This window comes from Gorilla gorilla, chromosome 5 (assembly GCF_029281585.2).
Source record: "Gorilla gorilla gorilla isolate KB3781 chromosome 5, NHGRI_mGorGor1-v2.1_pri, whole genome shotgun sequence".
Lineage (NCBI taxonomy): Eukaryota > Metazoa > Chordata > Mammalia > Primates > Hominidae > Gorilla > Gorilla gorilla.
The window spans coordinates 52,042,038-52,063,450 of record NC_073229.2 but is presented as its reverse complement, the minus strand read 5'-3'; the positions used below and the strand labels follow the sequence as shown (position 1 = coordinate 52,063,450).

Sequence of the window (21,413 nt, the reverse complement as noted above, 5' to 3'; positions counted from 1 at the left end):
ATATGGATTTTTCAGGTAGTCTAAAAGGCAAAAGATTTATGTAATACCTGTAGTAACTGCAAATTCAAAAAATAATTTAATGTTCCATTTAAATAAACTTATCTCCCCTGCAGAAGGTGTCCTGATTTATTTTCCCAGCGGCAGAGATCAGGAGGTTGGTACGTGTATATGCTTTAAAATCAAAGGCACCTAGGTTCTAATCCTGGTGCTGATGTTTAACTGCATAGTATTGGCAAATTATTTATCATCTCTAGATATCAATTTTCTTGTCCGGAGCATAGATATCATGAATAATATCTGCTTCACAGGTAGACATTTAGTAAGAACTCAAATGCTAGGTATTATTATTACTAGAAAAACAGACTAATTTGCCCCGAATCGCACGGTGACTTATGACCTGAACCCTCAGGAGCGTCTCCCAAAGCCCTGGGCTTTCATCTTCTCTTTTCTCCTCCCATCACCCTATTACCATTGTCAGGAGGATGCTAGTTAAGTTAATGAAATTTTAGGTTCCTTTATGTAGTTAGGAAAGAAACTACTTTTGGCATTAGGGTTTAATTTTTTTTTGAGACAGAGTCTCACTCTGTTGCCCAGGCTGGAATGCAGTGGCGGGATCTTGGTTCACTGCAGCACCCACCTTCCAGGTTCAAGTGATTCTTCTGCCTCAGCCTCCCGAGTAGCTGGGACTGCAGGCGCGTACCACCATGCCTGGGTAATTTTTTTTTTTTTTTTTTTTTTTTTTTAAGTAGAGACAGGGTTATGCCATGTTGACCAGGCTGGTTTCAAACTGTTGACCTCAGGTCGTCCACCCACCTCGGCCTTCCAAAGTGCTGGGATTACAGGTGTGAGCCACTGCGCCCGGCCTTATATTTTCAGTAGAGAATGGGGTTTTGCCATATTGGCCAGGTTGGTCTCAAACTCCTGGCCTCAAGTGATCCACCCGCCTTGGCCTCCCAAAATGCTGGAATTATAGGCATGAGCCACCGCCCCCAGCCAGGGTTTATTTAATTTTTTTATGCTCAGAATTTTTTTTTTTTTTTGAGATGGAGTTTCACCCTTATTGCCCAGGCTGGAGTGCAATGGTGCAATCTTGGCTCACCACATCCTCCGCCTCCTGGGTTCAAGTGATTCGCTTGCCTCAGCCTCCCGAGTAGCTAGGATTACAGGCATGTGCCACCACGCCTGGCTAATTTTGTATTTTTAGTAGAGACGGGGTTTCTCCATGTTGGTCAGGCTGGTCTCGAACTCCCAACCTCAGATGATCCACCTGTCTGGGCCTCCCAAAGTGCTGGGATTACAAGCGTGAGCCACCGTGCTTTGCCTAATTTTTTGTATTTTTAGTAGAGATAGGGTTTCACTGTGTTAGCCAGGATGGTCTCGATCCCCTGACCTCGTGATCTGCCCGCCTCAGCCTCCCAAAGTGTTGGAATTACAGGCGTGAGCCATTGCGCCCAGACTTAACTTTTTTTTTTTTTAAGCTGTTTTAGGTTCACAGCAAAATTGAGTGCAAACCACACAGAGTTCCCATATACCCACCGACCCTACGTGTGCATGGCCCCCATTATCAACATCTCACACCACAGCAGTACATTTGCTACAGTCAATGTACCAACACTGACACATCATAATCACCCCAAATCCCTCGTTTTCATAAGGTTCCCTCTTGGTGTTGTACTTTCTTTGGATTTGTAGAAAGGCATAATGACATGTATCCAGAATTATAGTATCACACAGAATAGTTTCACTGCCCTATAAAAATCCTCTGTGCTCTGTGTATCATCCCTCCCTCCCCTAAACTCCTGACAACCACTGATCTTTTACTGTTTTCATACTTTTGCTTCTCCTAGAATGTCTTATAGTTGGAATATACAGTATGTAGCCTTTTCAGATTGACTTCTTCCACTTAGTAATACACATTTAAGATTCCTCCATGTCTTTATTTTTCTGTTTTTTTTTTTTCAGAGACAAGGTCTCGCTCTGTCACCCAGGCCGGAGTGCAGTGGTGCAGTCTCAGCTCACTGCAAGCTTTGCCTCCCAGGCTCAAGCAGTTCTCTTACCTCAGCCTCCCTGGTGTCTGGGAGTACAGGCCTGTAGTCGTGCGCCACCATGCCCAGCTAATTTTTGTAGTTTTAGTAGAGAGGGGGTTTCACCATGTTGGCCAGGCTGGTCTCAAACTCCTGACCTCAGGTGATCCACCCACCTCAGCCTCCCAAAGTGGTGGGATTATAGACGTGAGCCTCCATGCCCGGCCCTCTCCATGTCCTTACATACATAACTTGATAGTTCATTTCTTTGAGCACTGAATAATAATCCTTTGTGTAAATGTACCACACCTTATTTATCCATTCACCTACTGAAGGACATCGTGGACTCGGACGTTGCTTCCGAGTTTTGGCAGTTATTAATAAAGCTGCTACACAGTAATCAGGACAGTGTGGTTTTAGTAAGAGACATATAAATAAATGGAACAATAGCGAGCCCAGAAATAGACCCACATTGATATGCAAGTTTTTGCATGGACGTAAGCTTTCACCTCCTAATTTAGGTAAACACCAAGGAGTGCAATTGCTTTATATGGTAATAGTATGTATAGTTTTGTAAGAAACTGCCAATGTGGCTGTTATCATTTTGCATTCTTTCCAGAGAGCAAATAAGAGTTCCTGTTGTTCCACATCCTCACCAGCATCTGGTGTTGTCAGTGTTTTAGATTTTAGCTATCTTTTTTTTTTTTTTTTTTTGGTGATGAGTCTCACTTTGTTGCCCAGGCTGGAGTGCAGTGGCAAGATCACAGCTCACTGCAACCTCCACCTCCCAGGTTCAAGCGATTTTCCTGCCTCAGTCTCCCAAGTAGCTGGAATTATAGGCGTGCACCACCACACTCGGCTAATTTTTGTATTTTTAGTAGAGACGGGGTTTTGGCATGTTGGCCAGGCTGGTCTTGAACTCCTGACCTCAAGTGATCCGCCCACCTCAGCCTCCCAAAGTACTGGGATTACAGGCGTGAGCCACCCACACCCTGCCAATTTTAGCTATCCTAATAGGTGTTTTCTATTTTAATGAAGTTCATCTTATCAATTTTTTCTTTCAGGTATTCTGCCTTTGGTGTTGCATCTAAAAATTCATTGCCAAACCAGCGATCACCTATATTTTCCCCTGTGTTATCTTCTGGGAGTATTATAGTTTTGCGTTTTACATTTAGGTCTGTGATCCATTTTGAGTTAATTTTTTTGAAGGGTATAAAGTTTGTGTCTAGATTGATTTTTCTGCATGTGGATGGCCAGGCAAAAATGCCAGCATCATATGTAGAAAAGACAGTTTTTTTCTCCGTTGTATTGTTCTTATTCCTTTGTCAAAGATTTGTGTATTGTATTGATGTAGGTCTATTTCTGGGCCTGCTGTTGTTCCATCTATTTATTTATTTGTCTCTTGCTAAAACCACACTGTCTTGATTACTGTAGCATTATAGTAAGTCTTGAAGTTGGATATCCGTTCTCCAACTTTGTTCTCCTTTCTTACTGAGTTGACTGTCTGGGCTTTTGCATCTCCTTATAAACTTTAGGATCACTTTTTCAATATTCACAAAATAACTTTCTGGGATTTTAATTGGGATTGTGTTGAATCTGTAAATCAAGTTGGGAAGAACTGACATATTAATAATGTTGAGTCTTCCTATTCATTAACATGGATTGTTGCCATTTATTTAGTTTTTCTTTGATATCTGAAAGTTTTGTGGTTTTTTTATATAGATCTTATACATGTATGTTTTAAATTTATACCTAATTGTTTCACTTTAGGAGGTGCTAATGTAAATGATATGTTTTTAATTTGAAATTCTACTTGTTTATTCTTGGGATGTAGAAAAGCAATTGACTTTTGTACATTACCCTTGTATCTTGCAGCCTAAAAACAAGCTAATTGTTTTAATTTCACAATTTTTTTGTCAATCCTTTTGGATTTTTAAAAAATTAAAATCATGTCATCTGCAAACGAATACAGTTTTGTTTTATTCTAGTTTCTCACCATTAAGCTTCTGGTTTCTCACCATTAAGCATGATGTTAGCGATAGTTTTTTGTACTTACTCTGTATCAAATTGAGGAAGTCTCCCTCTGTTCCTAGTTTGTTGAGAGTTTTTTTTTTTTTCTTCTGTGTCCAACTGTGATTGGAGGTTGAGAGTTTCTTTTATCATGAGTAGGTATGATTTTGTTACATGCTTTTTCTGCATCTATACCTGATTATGTGACTTTTAGCTTGTTGATGTGATGGAATACATTAATTGATTATTGAACATTGAACCAGCCTTGGGAGAGATAAATCCCACTTGGTTGTAGGTGTAATTATTTTTACACATTGTTGGATTTGATTTATTACAAGATATTGGTCTGTAGTTTTCTTGTGATGTATTTGTCCTGTTTTGGTATGAGGGTAATGCTGGCCTCATAGGCTAAGTTAGGAAGTATTCTTTCTTCTAAAAGAAATTGTAGAGAATTGGTGTAATTTTTTCCTTAACTTGTAGAATTCACCAGTGGCCCATCTGGGCTCGGTGTTTTCTGTTTTGGAAGGTTATTATGGTGGTGGTGGTGGTGGTGGTGGTGGTGGTGGTTGTTATTTGAGACAGAGTCTCACTCTGTTGCCCAGGCTGGAGTGCAGTGGCATGATCTCAGCTCACTGCAACCTCCGCTTCCCAGTTCAAGTGATTCTCCCGCCTCAGCCTCCAGAGTAACTGGAATTACAGGCATGTACCACCGCGCCCGGCTAATTTTTGTATTTTTAGTAGACACAGGGTTTCACTGTGTTGGCCAGGCTGGTCCTGAACTCATGACCTCAAGTGATCCTCCTGCCTCGGCCTCCCAAAGTTTTGGGATTACAGGCGTGAGCCACCATACCCTGCTTTTGTTATTATTTTTGAGACAGGGTCTTGCTCTGTCACCCAGGCTGGTGTGCAGTGGTACAAACATAGCTCACTGGAGCCTCAAACTCCTGGGCCCAAGCAGTCTTCCAGCCTCAGCCTCCTGAGTAGCCGAGACTACATGAACAGGCCACTATGCTCAGCTCATTTTTTTATTTTTTGTAGAGATGGGTGTCACTGGTTTTGCTCCTCCTTGTCTCGAACTTCTGGCCTCAAGCAGTCCTCCCACCTCAGCCTCCCAAAGTGCTAGGATTACAGGCATGCACCACCGTACCCAGCCAGTTATTAATTATTGATTTAATTTCTCTAATAGGTGTAGGCTTATTGAGATTGTTTTTTCTTATGTGAGTTTTGACAGATTCTACCTTTCCAGGAATTGGTCATTTCATGTAGGTTGTGAAATCCATGGGCACAGGGTTGTTCATCGTTTTCTTTTATTTTCCTCTTTTTTGTTCATGGTATCTTTAATGATGTCTCCTCTTTCATGTCTAATATTAGTAATTTGTGTCTTCTTTTTTTCTTAATTAGCCTAGCTGAAGACTTATCAATTTTTATATGATTTTATTTTTATTACATATTTTAAACATACGTTTGTATACTTTTAGGCTTTTTAATTTTACTGACCTTTTAAATAACCAGTTTTGGGTTATGTTCATCCTCTCAATTGATTTTCTGTCTCAACTTCTTTGATTTCTGTTCTAATTTTTAATTATTTTCTTATGCTTACTTGGATTTAATTTTCTCTTTTTCTAGTTTCCTAAGGTAAAAGCTTAGATTATTAATTTTAGATCTTTCTTTTCTAATATATGCATTTAGTGCTAAAGTTTTCCTCTAAGCACCACTCTCACTGCATCCCACAAATTTTGATGTTATATTTTTATTTTTATTCAAAAATTTTCTTGAGATTTCTGCTTTAATTCATATGTTATTTAGAAGTGTGTTGTTTAATTTCCAGATATTAGAGGATTTTCCAGCAATCTTTCAGTTATTGACTTCTTTCTTTTTTTTCTTTTTTTGAGATAGGGTTTCATTGTGCTGCCCAGGCTGGTCCCGAACTCCTGAGCTCAAGTGATCCTCCCATCTTGGCCTCCCAAAATGCTGGGATTACAGGTGTGAGCCACTGTCCCCAGCCAGATTAATTGATTTCTTAACTCCATTGTGGTCTGAGAGCATACATTTTAATGATTACTATTCTTTCAGATTTGTTAAGGTGTGTCTTGTAGTTCAGAATGTGGTCTGTCTTGTTGAATGTTCCATGTGAGCTTGAGAATAATGTGTGTTCTGCTGTTGTTGGATGAAGTGGTCTATAGAGGTCACTTATGTCAATTTGATTTTCTGCCACCTAGATCTGCGTGTTTCGATAGAGGGGTATTGAAGTCCCCAACAGTAATAATGGATTCATCTACTTCTCCTTGCAGTTCTGTCAGTTTTTGCTTCATGTATTTTGATGTTCTGTTGTTAGGCATATACACATTAAGGATTATTATGTCGTCTTGTAGAACTGACCCCTTTATCATTGTGTAATGTTTCTCTATTCCTGATAGCTTTCAAGCTCTGAAGTCTGCTTTTTCTGAGATTAGTGTAGTTAGTTACTTCTGCTTGCATTTGATTAGTGTTAGCACGGTATGTATCACTCTCCATCCCTTTACTTTCAGGGTATGTGTTTTTATACTTAAAGTGGTTTTCTTGTAGACAACATATTAAACATATTGGATGACTCTTGTTTTGTGATACACTCTGACAGTCTCAGTCTTTTTTTTTTTTTTTTTTGAGAGACGATCTCACGCTGTCTCCCAGGCTGGAGTGCAGTGGTGCAATCAGTGCCCACTGCAGTCTCGACCTCCCAGGCTCAAGCTGTCCACCCATCTCAGCTTCTTGAGTAGCTGTGATTACATGTAGGCACACACCACTATGCCTAGCTAATTATTTATTTCTTGTAGAGAGAGGGTGTCCCTATGTTGACCAGGCTGATCTCGAATTTCTAGGCTCAAGTGATCCTCCCACCTCCGCCTCCCTAAGTGCTGGGATTACTGGTGTGAGCCACCTGGCACCTGGCCTATCTTTTTTTTTTTTTTTTTTTTTTTTTTTTTTGAGACAGAGTTTCTCTGTGTCTCCCAGCTGGAGTGCAGTGGCACGATCTTGGTTCACCGCAATCTCTACCTCCTAGGTTCAAGCGATACTCCTGCCTCAGCCTCCTGAGTAGCTGGGATTACAGGCATGTGCCACCATGCCCAGCTAACTTTTTTGTATTTTTAGGAGAGATAGGGTTTCACCATGTTGGCTAGGCTGGTCTCAAACTCCTGACCTCAAGTGATCCATCTGCCTCAGCCTCCCAAAGTGCTGAGATTACAGGCATGAGCCCCTGCACCCAACCCTGTCTTTTAATTGATGTATTTAGACCATTGATGTTTAAAGTGATTATTGATGTAGTTGGATTAATATCTCCCATGTTTGATAGCTTTCTGTCCATTGCCCTTTGTTCTCTGTTCCTGTTCTTCCATTCTTTCTCTGCCTTTTGTGGTTTTAATTGAGCATCTTATATTATTTCATTTTTCTCTTTTGTTCTTATCCTTCATTTTAATGGGTTCCTTGGAAGAAGAGATAATATACGTAGTCGACCACTGCATTTCTTGTTAAAATTTTTAGAGACAGGTTCTCCCACTGTTGCCCAGACTGGAGAGCAGTGGTGCAGTCATAGCTCACTGCATGCTCAACCTCCTGGGCTCAAGCGATCCTCCCACCTCACCCTCCTGAGTAGCTAAGACTACAGGCGTGCCACCATGCCTGGCTAATTTTTTTATTTTTGTAGAGATGGGGTCTCGCTTTGTTTCCCAGTCTGGTCTCGAACTCCTGGCCTCAAGCCATCGTCTTGCCTCGACCTCCAAAAGTGCTGGCATTGCAGGCATGAGCCACCACACCTGGCCTCAACTTTTTTTAAAGTTTTAGAATTATTATTTTTTTTTATTGTTATTATTTTTAGAGACAGGGTCTTGATATGTTGCCCACGCTGGTCTTGAACTCCTGGGCTCATGCAGTCCTGCTACCCAGCCTCCCAAGTAGCTGGGATTACAGTTGTGTACCATCACACCCAATGTTTCAGAATTATATCTCTTTTTTCTCCTTTGACTTGAAAATAATTATATAAATGCTTTTGCTTCTCTAAGATACTGCACAGGAGTATCTTGCTTTTAATAGACTCCTCTTCACAAATTGCGCATAGGCCACATTGTTGTAAATACACTCATTTCTGTGTATAATTTATCTCAAAAGCTAGTAGCGTTTAAAAAAGAATTGCTCCTTAGTCAAGGAACTGATATTTTAAATTGACTAATTTAAAGGTATTTTGCTGTTAGCACACTTTTAGTACAAATAACTACCCTAAATTACTTTTTAACCACTTTTTAACAACTGGAATTAAAGATATCTTTTTACTCAGTTTAGTGGTCTGTGTTATAATACATTAAATGGTACCCATTGACAAATATTAAGTTTAGTGGCTAAGTGTACAGATTAGAATGTGCCCTGTTAGAGAGAATATAGTACTGTATTTGAGCTGGTTTGTGTTGGAACCCTGAATAGAGGTGGAATTACTGGGACAGGAGCCAGTCGCCTTCTGCGAAATGAACTGAGTCCAGAAGAGTCTTCCAAAACAGTTGTGTTTGCTTTCCCATCCAGCTCCACATTCCAGGAAAGGATTTTTAGTCATTAGGAAATATATCCACAGCTTACTTTCCATTGACTTCAATATAATTAACAGTGGTTTCAGCAAACACTAAATGTAACCCTTGCCTCTGGAGATTCCACAATCGTTAAACTACCAACAGCTGCTGGATTTAGACAAATCTAACTTATCCGGCCTTGTTGCCACTTAACAGCTTTCTCTTAATTCCATGGACTTACGAATACAAGCTGCTTATCACAAAGCTTGCTACACAGGAAGTAAATTTAAGGACTGCCAAGACAGTATGGTAGTCATGAACTTGATGTACACCTAGTAAACCTCCATCAATATAAAGTAAAAATTACCAGAGTTATGGGGAAAGTCAACAACTCAATAGCCATATTGAAGACTTCAAAACATCTCATTTTGTGCTTGATAGTCCCTATGAAGAACAATAAAATCTCATTTAGAAAGTGATTGAAAAAGTGGCAAACAGAAAAATAGAGGTTAAATAACACCATTAACAAGATTGAGCACATAGATATGTTGAGAGAGAAGCTTCCACCCAACAAAGAATACGTAATTTTTTCAAGCATGCATGGAAGGATAAGAACATAACCACATGTTAAGTTGTACAGGAATGGTTAAAAATTCCAGAGCATCAGTATTATAGACTGTATATACTCTGATAGAATGCAGTAAAATTAGAAACCAACAACAGAGCCAGCTTGAAAGAGAGAGAAACATAGGTTTGGAAACAAAAAAATGTTCTAAATAATCCATGAGTTAAAGCACAAATCATCATAGAAATAAGCAAATAGAGCTGAAGAGCTGTGAAAGCACTTCACATCATGACTTACGGGATACAGCTCAGTCAGTTCTTTGATGCTTAGATGCTTATATTAGAAAGTTAAATGGATGTTAAATAAATTGAGCAATCAACTCAAGAAGCTGGAAAAAACAAGAGCAAGCCCAAAGGAAGTAAAGGGACAGAAATAACAAGGAAAGGGGTAGAAATTAATAGAAAAATAGAAATGACCAACAAAACCAAAAGTGGGTTATTTTTATTTGTCTAATAAAATAGATAAACTTCTGGCAAGACTGATAAATAGGAAGACAGAAATAAATGAAGAACAAAAAGGGAAATAACCACAGATTTATAATAGAGGTTTTTAAATTATAAGAATGTTACAAAGAGCTACAAACAGAAAGATTTGAAAACTTTCATAGAAATTTTCCAGAAAATCCTACCCAAATTTACTTTTAAAATAATTCAGGCTGGGCGTGGTGGCTCACATGCCTATAATCCCAGCACTTTGGGAGGCCAAGGCGAGTGGATCACTTGAAGTCAGGAGTTCGAGACCAGCCTGCCAACATGGTAAAACCCCATCTCTACTAAAAATTAAGAAATTAGCCAGGCATGGTGGCACGTGCCTGTAGTCCCAGCTACTAGGGAGACTGAGGCAGGAGAACTGATTGAACCCGGAAGATGGAGGTTGCAGTGAGCCAGTATCACGCCATTGCTCTCCTGCCTGGGTGACAGAGCAAGACTCTGTCTCAAAAAAAAAAAAAAAAAAAAAAAAAAAAATTCAGACCGGGCACAGTGGCTCATGCCTGTAATCCCAGCACTTTGGGAGGCGAAGGCAGGAGGATCACTTGAGCCCAGGAGTTCAAGACCAGCCTGGGCAATATAGTGAGACCTCATCTCTACCCCAAAAAAAAAAAAAAAATTTTTTTTTAATTAGCTGGGCATGATGGTGCACCCTGTTGTCCCAGCTACTCAGGAGGCTGAGGTGGGAGGATTGCTTCAGCCTGGGTAGTCAAGGCTGCAGTGAGCCATGATCTGCACCACTGCACTCCAGACTGGGAGACAGAGTAAGAGCCTTTCTCAAAAACAAAAACAAAAAAAAAAGGAAAAAGAAAAATTTGAAGACCTACACATAGATCGTTAGTCCTTAAATTAAGTAGTACTCACCTTCCTTCCTGCCAAAAAATACCAAGATCAGACTAGATTAATTTTACTAAAATTTTTAAATATGTATATTCTTGAAGACTATTTAGAGGAGGATAGTTACATACCTTTTGTAAGACTGGTAAGATCTTGATTAATGATTAGCAAACTCTTCCTTTCCTTTCTCTTTTCTTTTCCTTTCCTTTCCTTCTTTCGATATGGGGTCTCACTATGTTGCCCAGGCTGGTCTGGAACTCCTGGGCTCACAGTCTTTCCACCTTAGCCTCCCAAAGTGCTAGGATTACAGGTATGAGCCACCATGCCCAGCAATAGCAAACTTTCTTTTTTTTTTTTTTTTTGAGACAGAGTTTCACTCTTGTCACCCAGGCTGGAGTACAGTGGCGTAATCTCAGCTCACTGCAACCTCTGCATCCCAGGTTCAAGTGGTTCTCCTCCTTCAGCCTCCCGAGTAGCTGGGATTACAGGCATGCGCCACCACACCCAGCTGATTTTGTACTTTTAGTAGAGACGGGGGTTTCACCATGTTGGCCAGGCTACTCTCGAACTCCTGACCTCTGATCATCCACCTGCCTCGGCTTCCCAGAGTGCTAGGATCACAGGCATGAGCCACTGCGCTTGGCCTCGTAGCAGACTTTCTATAAAGGGCCAGATAGTAAATGTTTTAGGCTTTAGAATTCATATGGTATCTGTTTTAGCCACTCAGCTCTCCTGTTGTGATGTGAAAGCAGCCGTAGGCAATACTTAAACAAATGACACAGCTATGTTCCAGTAAAACATTATTTACAAAAACTGATGGCAGGATGGATTTGGCCTATAAGCCATAGTTTGCTGACCCCTGATCTCGATAATTAAACTAGAAAAGAACAGTAAATTGTCATTTATGAATGAGAATTTGCACAAATTCTAAGTAAAAATTTATTAAAATTCAACACCTATTCATTATAAAAACTATCAGCAAGCTAAAAACAAAAGGTACTTCCTTAACCTGATAGAGTATCTAATAAAACCAATAGCAAACATCGTATTTTTGAAATGTTCAAAGCATTCCCATGACAGATAAGAATAAGACAGTTATGCTTGCTATTATGCTAACATTTAATATTGAACTGCGATCCTAGCCACTGCAATTAAGACAAGAAAAATAAATACAAATTGTAAAGATTCCAGAGACAAAATTGTCCTTATTTACAGAAGATGTGATTATTAACTTAGAAAACGAAAGAAAAACAACAGGAACTATTATTAATAGAATTAGTGAACACATTTAGAAGGACTGCAAGAGATAAGATTGATATCTAAGAAAACCAGCTGAATATTTCTGGTTCTGACTAGCCTGGGCAACATAATGAGAACCCCAATTCTACCAAAAAAAAAAAAAAAAAAATTGCCAGGTATGGTGACACGCATCTGTGATCCACGCTACTCAGGAGGCCGAGGAGGGAGGATCACTTGAGCCCAGCAGGTCAAGGCTGCAGTAAGCTGTGTTTGCACCACTGCCAAAATATCTGAAAAAACTGATTTTTGGCATTTATATGGATGGATAAAGGTACAAAAATGGCTTAGGAGTTTTTGTTAAGAGCAGAGAAGGGTATTCCAAGTATTAAGATAAAGTTGTATTAGTTAAAATCATATGCATATGGTATTAGTACATAAATTAACAACTAAATTAGTAAAACAGTAATATCTATGGCTCTATTCTGGAGTCTCTAGACCATTGGCTATTTGGAAATAAATTACAGATGGATCGTACGATAAAACTCTCAGATAATTAGAAAAGATATGTGACTGTAATTTTATGCCATAGGAATAGGGATGTGTTTTTTTGTTTTTTGTTTTGTTTTTTTGAGACGGAGTCTCTCGCTCTGTCACCCAGGCTGGAGTGCAGTGGCGCAATCTCCGCCTCTCAGGTTCAAGCAATTCTCCTGCCTCAGCCTCCCGAGTAGCTGGGACTACAGGCACACGCCACCATGCTCGGCTAATTTTTTGTACTTTAGTAGAGACGGGTTTCACCATATTGCCCAGGCTGGTCTGAAACTCCTCAGCTGAGGCAATCTGCCCACCTCGGCCTCCCAAAGTGCTGGGATTACAGGCATGAGCCACCGCACCCAGCCATGGATGTGTTTCTTAAACAAGATAACTAACACAAAAGGTAAAGATAAGTAAAATAAACTGTGTCTAATAAAATATGCTCAGCAAAGAACATTGAAAACAAGGGTAAAAGACAAGTGCCAGATTGGGAGAAAATATTTGCCACAGAGCATAAGTATCAAGAAGGAAGCTGAAATGGAAGAATTGCCCGAGCCCAGGAGTTTGAGACCAGCCTGGGCAACATGGCAAAATCTCATCTCTACCAAAAAAAAAAAAAAAAAAAAAGCCAGTTGTGATGGCACGTGCCTGTAGTCCCAGCTACTCAGGAGGCTGAGGCAGGAGGATCGCTTGAGCCTGGGAAGTCGAGGCTGCAGTGAGCCATGATTGCACCACTGCACTCCAGCCTGGGCTACAGAGACTGGTCTCAAAATAAATAAATAAAGATACAAAGAACTGCAGATTCATTATGATGGTCACTTGTCAAATAAGACTGTGAATATATAATGCCCCTAAGAGGAAATCTGAATGTTCACTGAAGTAGGAAAAAGTGCACAATTTCAGTTAAAAAATAATGTAATACAATTTCACACTCATATTGACCCAGAAGTGGGGAGGGAAAATGGCTAACAACAAATACTAAATATTGAAGAGGAACAAGAGTGATGGCAACTCATACACTGCCTGTGTACTTTGGAGAGTGTATCAGTTTGCTGTATAACAAACTATTCCAAAATGCAGTGGCTTAAAATAGTACTTATTACTCCTTACAAGCCAAGGTCAACTTCTGGTGTCAGCTGGACTATTCAGATGTCTGCAGCCAGCTCTGAGTTGAGTAGGCAACTCTGCTGATCTTGGCTATGCTCTCACACAGTTTGGAGGTTAGCTGGCTGTAGGCCACTCAGCCTAGACAGCTGTGGTCTTTCATCCTTTAGGAGCCTAAGCTCAGGCTTATTCATATGCCGATGGCAGAGTTCCAGGAGGAAAAGTGGAAACTACAAGGCCTCTTGAGGCCTAGGCTTGGACCTGGTAAACCATTCTTCTACATTCCGTTGGCCGAAGCAAGACACAAGGCAAGTCTAGATATAGGGATGGGTAAGTAGATTCTATCCCTTGATGGGAAGAGCTGCAGAATTAATGTCAAAGGATATGGATGTAGGGAGAGGTGGAGAATGGTCACTATCTCTGCAGTTGATCTACCAAAAGATACCAACTTGAAAATATCTGGAGGTACTTATCCTCTGTGACTGAGAAATTTGACTTTTAGTATAAATCTTCGAGAAACTCTTTCACTTGGTAACAAGGAGATAGATTAGATCTACAAGAGAGTTTTTTGCAGCATTTTTAATAATAGCAGAAGTAAACTGACAAGTGAGTAGATTAATAAATTATGGTAAATTCCTAAAATAGATAACTGTTCAACAATTAAAATGAATTACCTAGAACTACATGTGTCAATATAGTTAAAACTCTGAAACATAATACTGAGGGAAAAAGTTATAGAAGGTAAAATACCTTTTTTAAATTCAGTAGAGAAACTTGCAGCAAATACTGTTAATAGTGGATACATACCCAAGTAGTAAAAGTATAAAAACATGCAAGAGAATGATAAACACCATTTTCAGGTGAGTAGTTGTCTCTTGCAGGGAGTGGGGAATACAGTTCTTGGTCTTCTCAGAGAGCTGCCTTTTAAATCAAGGGAAGAAGTAGCAGGAACCTTTCAGCTATGAATAATAACAGAACACCTGACTAAAAGTGGCTTCAGCATCATCAGTTATGTGGGAAACATGAAAGCCCCAGACACTGGCCATTATTACCTCATTGCTTCACAGCATCAGGGCGCTGGGTCAGCTTCTCACTAGATTTCTTTGGCCTTCCCCTTATGATCAGATGATGGTAGCAGCTCCAGCTTTCACATCCCCACTTGACAAGGAAGTACAGGGTTTCTTTTTGTGCAGTCTTTTTATCGTGGTGGGAAATCTTTTCCAGAAGTCCCTGAGAGACAGCCTCTAAGGAGCTGTTGAACATACAGCACCTCTGAACTAGTCCCTGCAGAGGGGAGCAGAATTTCCTGTGCCTTGCTTAGGCATGCCATCTCAAAGTACACCACAACCCCCACCTGGACAGAATCTGGGTCTCCCTGGTAGCAGCAAGGGAAGGGGAATGCCTGTGGGCTGGGCAAACATCATTGTCGGTCAAAATGTCCACTGTAGAGTGAAAAGCTGGTTTCAGAAGATGACGGTCCACTTGTGCCAACAAAGTCAGGATTCCTTGTGGTAGATCGTTTTAGGCACAGGTTCGAAGGGCCATCACCCACATTAGTGCCTCTGCCTAAGCTTTTGTACATACACAGGGAGACTGCCACAGAGCAAGATCGGATCCAGCCCTTTCCAGAGAAATACCTCAATCCCAGTAGAACACCTCATAGGAAAAAGAGACACTTGTGTTTTTTTCTCTTAAAAAAGCAGGGCCGGGCAGGTGGATCACACCTGTAATCCCAGCAGTTTCGGAGACCAAGGTGGGAGGATTGCTTGAGACCAGGATTTCAAGACCAGCCTGGGTGACACAGCGAAACCCTGTCTCTCAAAAATAAAAAATAATTTTTTTTTTTTTTTGAGACAGTCTCGCTGTGTCACCCAGGCTGGAGTGCAGTGTCACAATCTTGGCTCACTGCAGTGTCTGCCTCCTGGGTTCAAGTGATTCTCCTGCCTCACCCACCTGAATAGCTGGGATTATAGGCACCCACCACGCCTGGGTAATTTTTGTGTTTTTAGTAGAGATGGGGTTTTGCCGTGTTGGCCAGGCTGGTCTTGAACTCCTGACCTCAGGTGATCCACCTGCCTCAGTCTCCCAAAGTGCTGGGATTATAGGCGTGAGTCACCACACCTGGACTTAAAAAAAAAAAATTCAAGAAAATACCCGGTCTTGGTGGCACATGCCTATAGCCCCAGCTACTTGGGAGGCTAAGACAGGAGGATCACTTGAGCCCAGGAGTTCAAGGCTGCAGTGAGCTATGACCATGCGCCCTAGCCTGGGCGACAGAGTGAGACCCTGTCTCTTAAAAAAAAGAAAAAGGGTAGGCAATTGTTCAGATTATTTTTGTTAACCAGGCCTAAAGTACTAGAAAAGGGTTAAAGAATTATCTCTACTAAGATGGACTTTTAAATAAAGACTCCCTGTCTAGATTAGTGGCTTTTGACATATAGATTGAAATTGTAACTGCTTTCATATAATTTTGCAAAAGACAGATCCATACCAGCATCCTGATGGGACCAAATTTAATATACCCTTGAATTCAATCTTATCCCCAAATGTGTGAGCCAAATATCTGTCAGATGTGGCCCTGACACATATCCCGACCTGCATGCAGGAATCATGTGACAGATAAAAATAACCCACTCTCAGATTGCTTGTGGCAGCATTTGAGAAAAAAACTAGGAGATGAAAGTTGGACTCTGAGTCTGAGAAAATTGTGAAAAAGTAAGATAGTTAAGGTAAGCTGTCTGGGAGAACCTTTGCCTGTGAGAAATTTTTCTTTTTTGTCAGCACTATGACTTTAAAGAACTGAAATCCTTTTACTAAAGGCGGGACCTCTTCCTGAGAAAAGTGCTGAATTCCAATTTTTAAAATTGGTAAATAGGGAAATATTTATTTGCTTTATACTATAGAATTATTGGTAAGATCACATTAAATAGAATTCTGCTAATTAGATCCCATAAATATTATGAAAGAAAGGCTAAGGGACAAATAAAAAGTATCATTAGCCATGTGTGGTGGCATGCACCTGTAATCCCAGCTACTCAGGAGGCTGAGGCAGGAGAATTGCTTGATCCCAGGAGTTTGAGGCCGGCCTGGGCAACATAGACACCATCTCTTTAAACAAACAAACATCATTAGTTTCTACATTCTACAAGGTGAAAGACTAATTAGAAGTGAAAAATACCACTGAAATGTTGGTGTACAAATGGCAGCATAATTTCATTTACACTAGATTTTACACATTTGTGTCTATTTCAAATAGATACTTTTACATTTTTCTTAACTGCATCTGACACAGAGTGAATCACAGATATATGTTGGTGTCGAAAGCAGAGGTTACTATTATTAAACGAAATTTTGTGTTTTGAAGTTATTTTGTTTTGTTTTTTTGAGACAAGGTGTCTCTGTTGCCCAGGCTGGAAGTACAGTGGTGCAGTCGTCGCTCACTGCAGCCTTGACTTCCTGAGCTGGGGTGATCCTCCCACTTCAGCCTCCTGAGTAGCTGGGACTATGGGCATGTGCCACCATCCCCAGCTAATTTTTTGTATTTTGTAGAGATGGAGTTTCACCTTATTGCCCAGGCTGGTCTCGAACTCTTGGGCTCAAGCAGTCCACCTACCTCGGCCTCCCAAAGTGCTGGGATTACAGGCTTGAGCCACTGTGCCCAGCCAAACAAAAGTTTTAAATTAATTATATTGAGTTGTCATAATGTTAAGTTGATTTGTGCCCTAAAAGTTTGGAGATTGTTTCATAAACTTCTAGTTTAAGAAAAAAATATTGGATAGTAGCTGCTAAAGAGACTACTTTCTCTCTCCTTTGTGGAGGAGAAAGGTGAATGATGGCCTCTTAAATTTTTTCTTGGGCCGGGTGCAGTGGCTCACACCTGTAATCCCTTTGGGAGGCTGAGGCGGGCAGATCATGAGGTCAGGAGTTCAAGACTAGCCTGGCCAATATGATGAAACCCCATCTCTACTAAAAATATATATATATATATTTTTACATTAGCCAGGTGTGGTGATGTGCACCTGTAAGACACCTGTGGTGCCAGCTACTTGGGAGGCTGAGGCAAGAGAATCGCTTGAACCTGGGAGACGGAGGTTGTAGTGAGCCGAGATCATGCCACTGCACTCCAGCCTGGGCGACAAGAGTTTTAAAAAAAAAAAAACAATGACTTTTCTTACCTCTGTCCCCCAAGGCCCTCATCTGCCCCAACAGCTCTCCTTCCAGACCCTCAGTGGAGGCTTGTGGCAGGAGCACAGGTGACATGTCTCAGGAGATGAGCAGAGTGTGTTCAGGCTGCCTGGGATCAGAATACAGAACTGCCTTTCCAACCCAGGCTGGCCTGGCAGCTTGTCCCACTTGTCAGGCAGCTTCACTGGTTAATTCATGAAGTATAAGCTAGCTAGTTTTAGCTGGCTGTGGAGGGCAGTTATTTATAAAAATGTAGAGAAGCAAGTTACTGTTTTCTTATTTAAGAAAAGGCAGGCCAGGCACGGTGACTCACGCCTGTAATCCCAGCACTTTGGGAGACTGAGATGGGCGGATCACGAGGTCAGGAGATCGAGACCATCCTGGCTAACGTGGTGAAACCCTGTCTCTACTAAAAAATACAAAAAATTAGCCGGGCGTGGTGGCGAGCACCTGTAGTCCCAGCTACTTGGGAGGCTGAGGCAGGAGAATTGCTTGAACCCGGGAGGCGGAGGTTGCAGTGAGCCAAGATCGCACCACTGCACTCCAGCCTGGGTGACAGAGCGAGACTCTGTCTGAAAAAAAAAAAAAAAAAAAAAAAAGGTCTAACCACTGAAGTTATCCCTCTTCCTGCCACTCCTTGTCATCACATCACTCTGTGTATTTCTGTCATGATACTTACCTGTAGCAGAATTACCATGTTTATGTTCTTGTTCATCTAGGCTTTCTTGAAGTTTGGCAGGGTGCCAAACTCTCTTCCACCATATTGTATACAGACAGCCAAGTCAGAACAAGGTCTTAATCCCATGGGATCTTGCATTCTAGCCTATTCACTGTTACATCTCTGGCACATATACTGTTTTCTGGCTCAAATTAGGCATTTAGTATGTATTTGTTGAATGAATAAGTGAATGAAGTAATCTATGTATGTATGTATGCGTGCATGTATGTATGTATTTACCGACAGGATCTGGCTCTGTCACCCAGGCTGGAGTGCAGTGGTGTGATCTTGGCTCACTGCAGCCTCCACCTCCTGGACCCAAACAACCCTCCCACCTCAGCCTCCCGAGTAGCTGGGACTACAGGCATGCACCATCACACCCAGCTAATTTTTGTATTTTTTGTAGAGACAGGGTTTCACCATGTTGCCCAGCCTGGTCTCGAACTCCTGAGCTCAAGTGATCCACCCGCCTCAGCTTCCCAAAGTGCTGGGATTACAGGCATGAGCCATAGTACCCGACCAATTAATTAATTTATTTATTTTTGAGACATGGTCTCACTTTGTCACCCAGGCTGGAGTGCAGTGGTGCAATCATAGCTCATTGCAACCTTGAACTCCTGGGCTCAGGTGATCCTCTCACCTTAGCCTCCCCAGTAGCTGGGACTATAGCCACATGCTGCCGTGACTGGCTAATTTAAAAACAAATTTTTAGAGGCAGGGTCTTGCTATGTTGCCCAAACTGATCTTGAACCCTTATCCTCAAGTGATTCTCCCAATTCAGCCTCCCAGAGTGGCAGTGCCTGGCCTGAAGTAATCAATACCTCAGAATATTTTTGGTGTGGTGGCTTCATGGCCTGATGATCTTGCTCTGCTTGGCTAGCTTTGCAGTAGGGAGAGAGACCAGAAGAAATGAAAGGCATTCTAACTTCCCAGAGCATACACTGCTGTTAGCAGGTTAGCAGTCGGTGACACACAGGAAACACTGGTATCACTTCACAGATGTGGAGTCTGCCCACGCTGTGTCCTCTTGTTTTTTGTTTCTATTTTATAAACTGCTTAAGAAGACTCAGAATGAGACCAGCAATATAATACTATCAGTGCATTAATTGTTCTTTTCACTTTCCAGGCTGGAGTAAAAGGGACATTGGGAAGATTAGTTGGAATTTTTGAGGTAAGTCTGTTAAAATCTTTGGTACAAATGATATGTATTAATAACCACACAGATATTAACATAGGAAAAATGCCATTTCTGTTTCAGCGAGTTTTTTTTTTTTAGTTATTTTTAACTTTTTGAGACAAGGTCTCACTCTGTCGCCCAGGCTGGAGTGCAGTGGCACAGTCATAGCTCACTGCAGCCTTGAACTCCTGGGCTCAAGCAGTCTTCTGCATCAGCCTCCCGGGTAGGTGAGACTACATGGATACACCACCGTCCTTCTAAATTTTTAAATTTTTTGTAGAGACAGGGTCTTGCCATGTTGCCCAGGCTGGTCTCAAACTCCTGCGTTTAAGCGATCCTCCTGCCTCAGCCTCCCAAAATGCCAGGATTACAGGCGTCAGCCACCATGCCCAACCTCGGTGAGTTTTTTAAAGAAAGCAACACCAACAGAGAATAACATGCTTTAAAAAAAAAAGAAAGAAAGAAGGAAATCCCATAGTCTTGTCCCCTAAACTACTAGAATTATTTTTAAATATTATTTTACCCCATTCCTACTTTTCTTTGTCTCCTACCAAGGTAGGAGGAAAGGTAGCTAAGTGTAGAGAGACAGAAGAAAAATAGAAGATAAGTAACTATAACAAAGAGAGGAAAAACAAGGAAATAAGCTGTGATACAAATTTGAAAGAAGGCAGGGAAAAGTGAGAAATCAGGAGAAATAAAGATGAGCAGATGCCGGGCGTGGTGGCTCACACCTATAATCCCAGCGTTTTGGGAAGCTGACACAGGAAGATCTCTTGAGGGTAGAAGTTCAAGACCAACCTGAGCAACAGAGTGAGACTCTATCTCTACAAAAAGTTTACAAAATAAAAATGTCAGAAGAAAGGTCTCTGATGAAAAAATAGATATGTAAATAAATCTTTTTTTTTTTTTTTTTTTGAGACAGAGTCTTGCTCTGTCACCCAGGCTGGAGTGCAATGGTGCGATGTCGGCTCACCACAACCTCCGCCTCCCAGGTTCAAGTGATTCTTCTGCCTCAGTCTCCCAAGTAGCTGAGATTACAAGTGCCCGCCACCACATCTGGCCAGTTTTTGTATTTTTAGTAGAGGCAGGGTTTCACCATGTTGGCCAGGCTGGTCTGGAACTCCTGACCTCAGGTGATCCACCCACCTTGGCCTCCCATAGTGCTGGAATTACAAGCATGAGCCACCGCCCCTGGCAATAAATAAATTTTTTAAAAAGGTGGCTGGGCACTGTGGCTCATGCCTGTAATCCCAGCATTTTGGGAGGCCAAAGTGGGAGGATCACTTGAGCCTAGGAGTTTAAGACCAGCCTGGGCAACATGGTGAAATCCTGTCTCTACAAAAAAATACAAAAATTGGCTGGGTGTAGTGGCTCACATATGTAATCCCAGCACTTTCCCAGGCCTAGGCATGCGGATCACTTGAGGTCAGGAGTTTGAGACCAGCCTGGCCAACATGGTGAAACCCTGTCTCTACTAAAAATACAAAAATTAGCAGGGCATGGTGATGTGCACCTGTACCAGCTACTCAAGAAGCTGAGGTGAGAAGATCACCTAAGCTCAGGAAGGTCAAGGCTGTGGTGAGCCATGATCATGCCACTGCGCTCTGCCATAGGTGACAAAGTAAGGCTCTCTCTCAAAAAAAAAATAAGGTAAGTGCGGTTAGTGGGAAAAGGGGTGTGGGTGGGTGTGTGTGTGTGTCACACTCAGCTTGTTTGCCTTGCTGGGGTCACTGAAGTTTGAGACCTCTGTGATAGCCCACCCATCCACAGTCCTCTCCCTGGTGGTCTAGCTAGTTAAATTTACATGATGCCTTTTTCTTGATTCACAGTATTCCTGTGAAGTTGTATTTGGGGGAAGGGGAGGAAAAACCGATATAATTACTTGGTTTTAGAAGTCCAGCCAAAGAGCACACCCTCAAATTCAAGTGTGGCCTGTTTTAAAT

At 41.5% G+C, this 21,413-nt stretch overlaps 1 protein-coding gene across 2 annotated transcripts in view; it reads left to right on the top strand.

Annotated features, from left to right (window-relative positions):
- Positions 1 to 21,413, top strand: part of NUDT3 (nudix hydrolase 3) — a 113,010-nt gene that overhangs the window by 77,561 nt on the left and 14,036 nt on the right. The window contains exons 1-2 of one of the 2 annotated variants that reach the window (XM_055390216.2): positions 13,565 to 13,698; positions 19,420 to 19,464. In XM_055390216.2, coding sequence (XP_055246191.1) covers positions 13,585 to 13,698; positions 19,420 to 19,464 — 159 coding nt within the window. In that variant the 5' untranslated portion in view covers positions 13,565 to 13,584. Of the gene's footprint in view, positions 1 to 13,564; positions 13,699 to 19,419; positions 19,465 to 21,413 lie in introns of those variants that run through there. The other variant, XM_019029155.4, reaches the window with a different exon arrangement.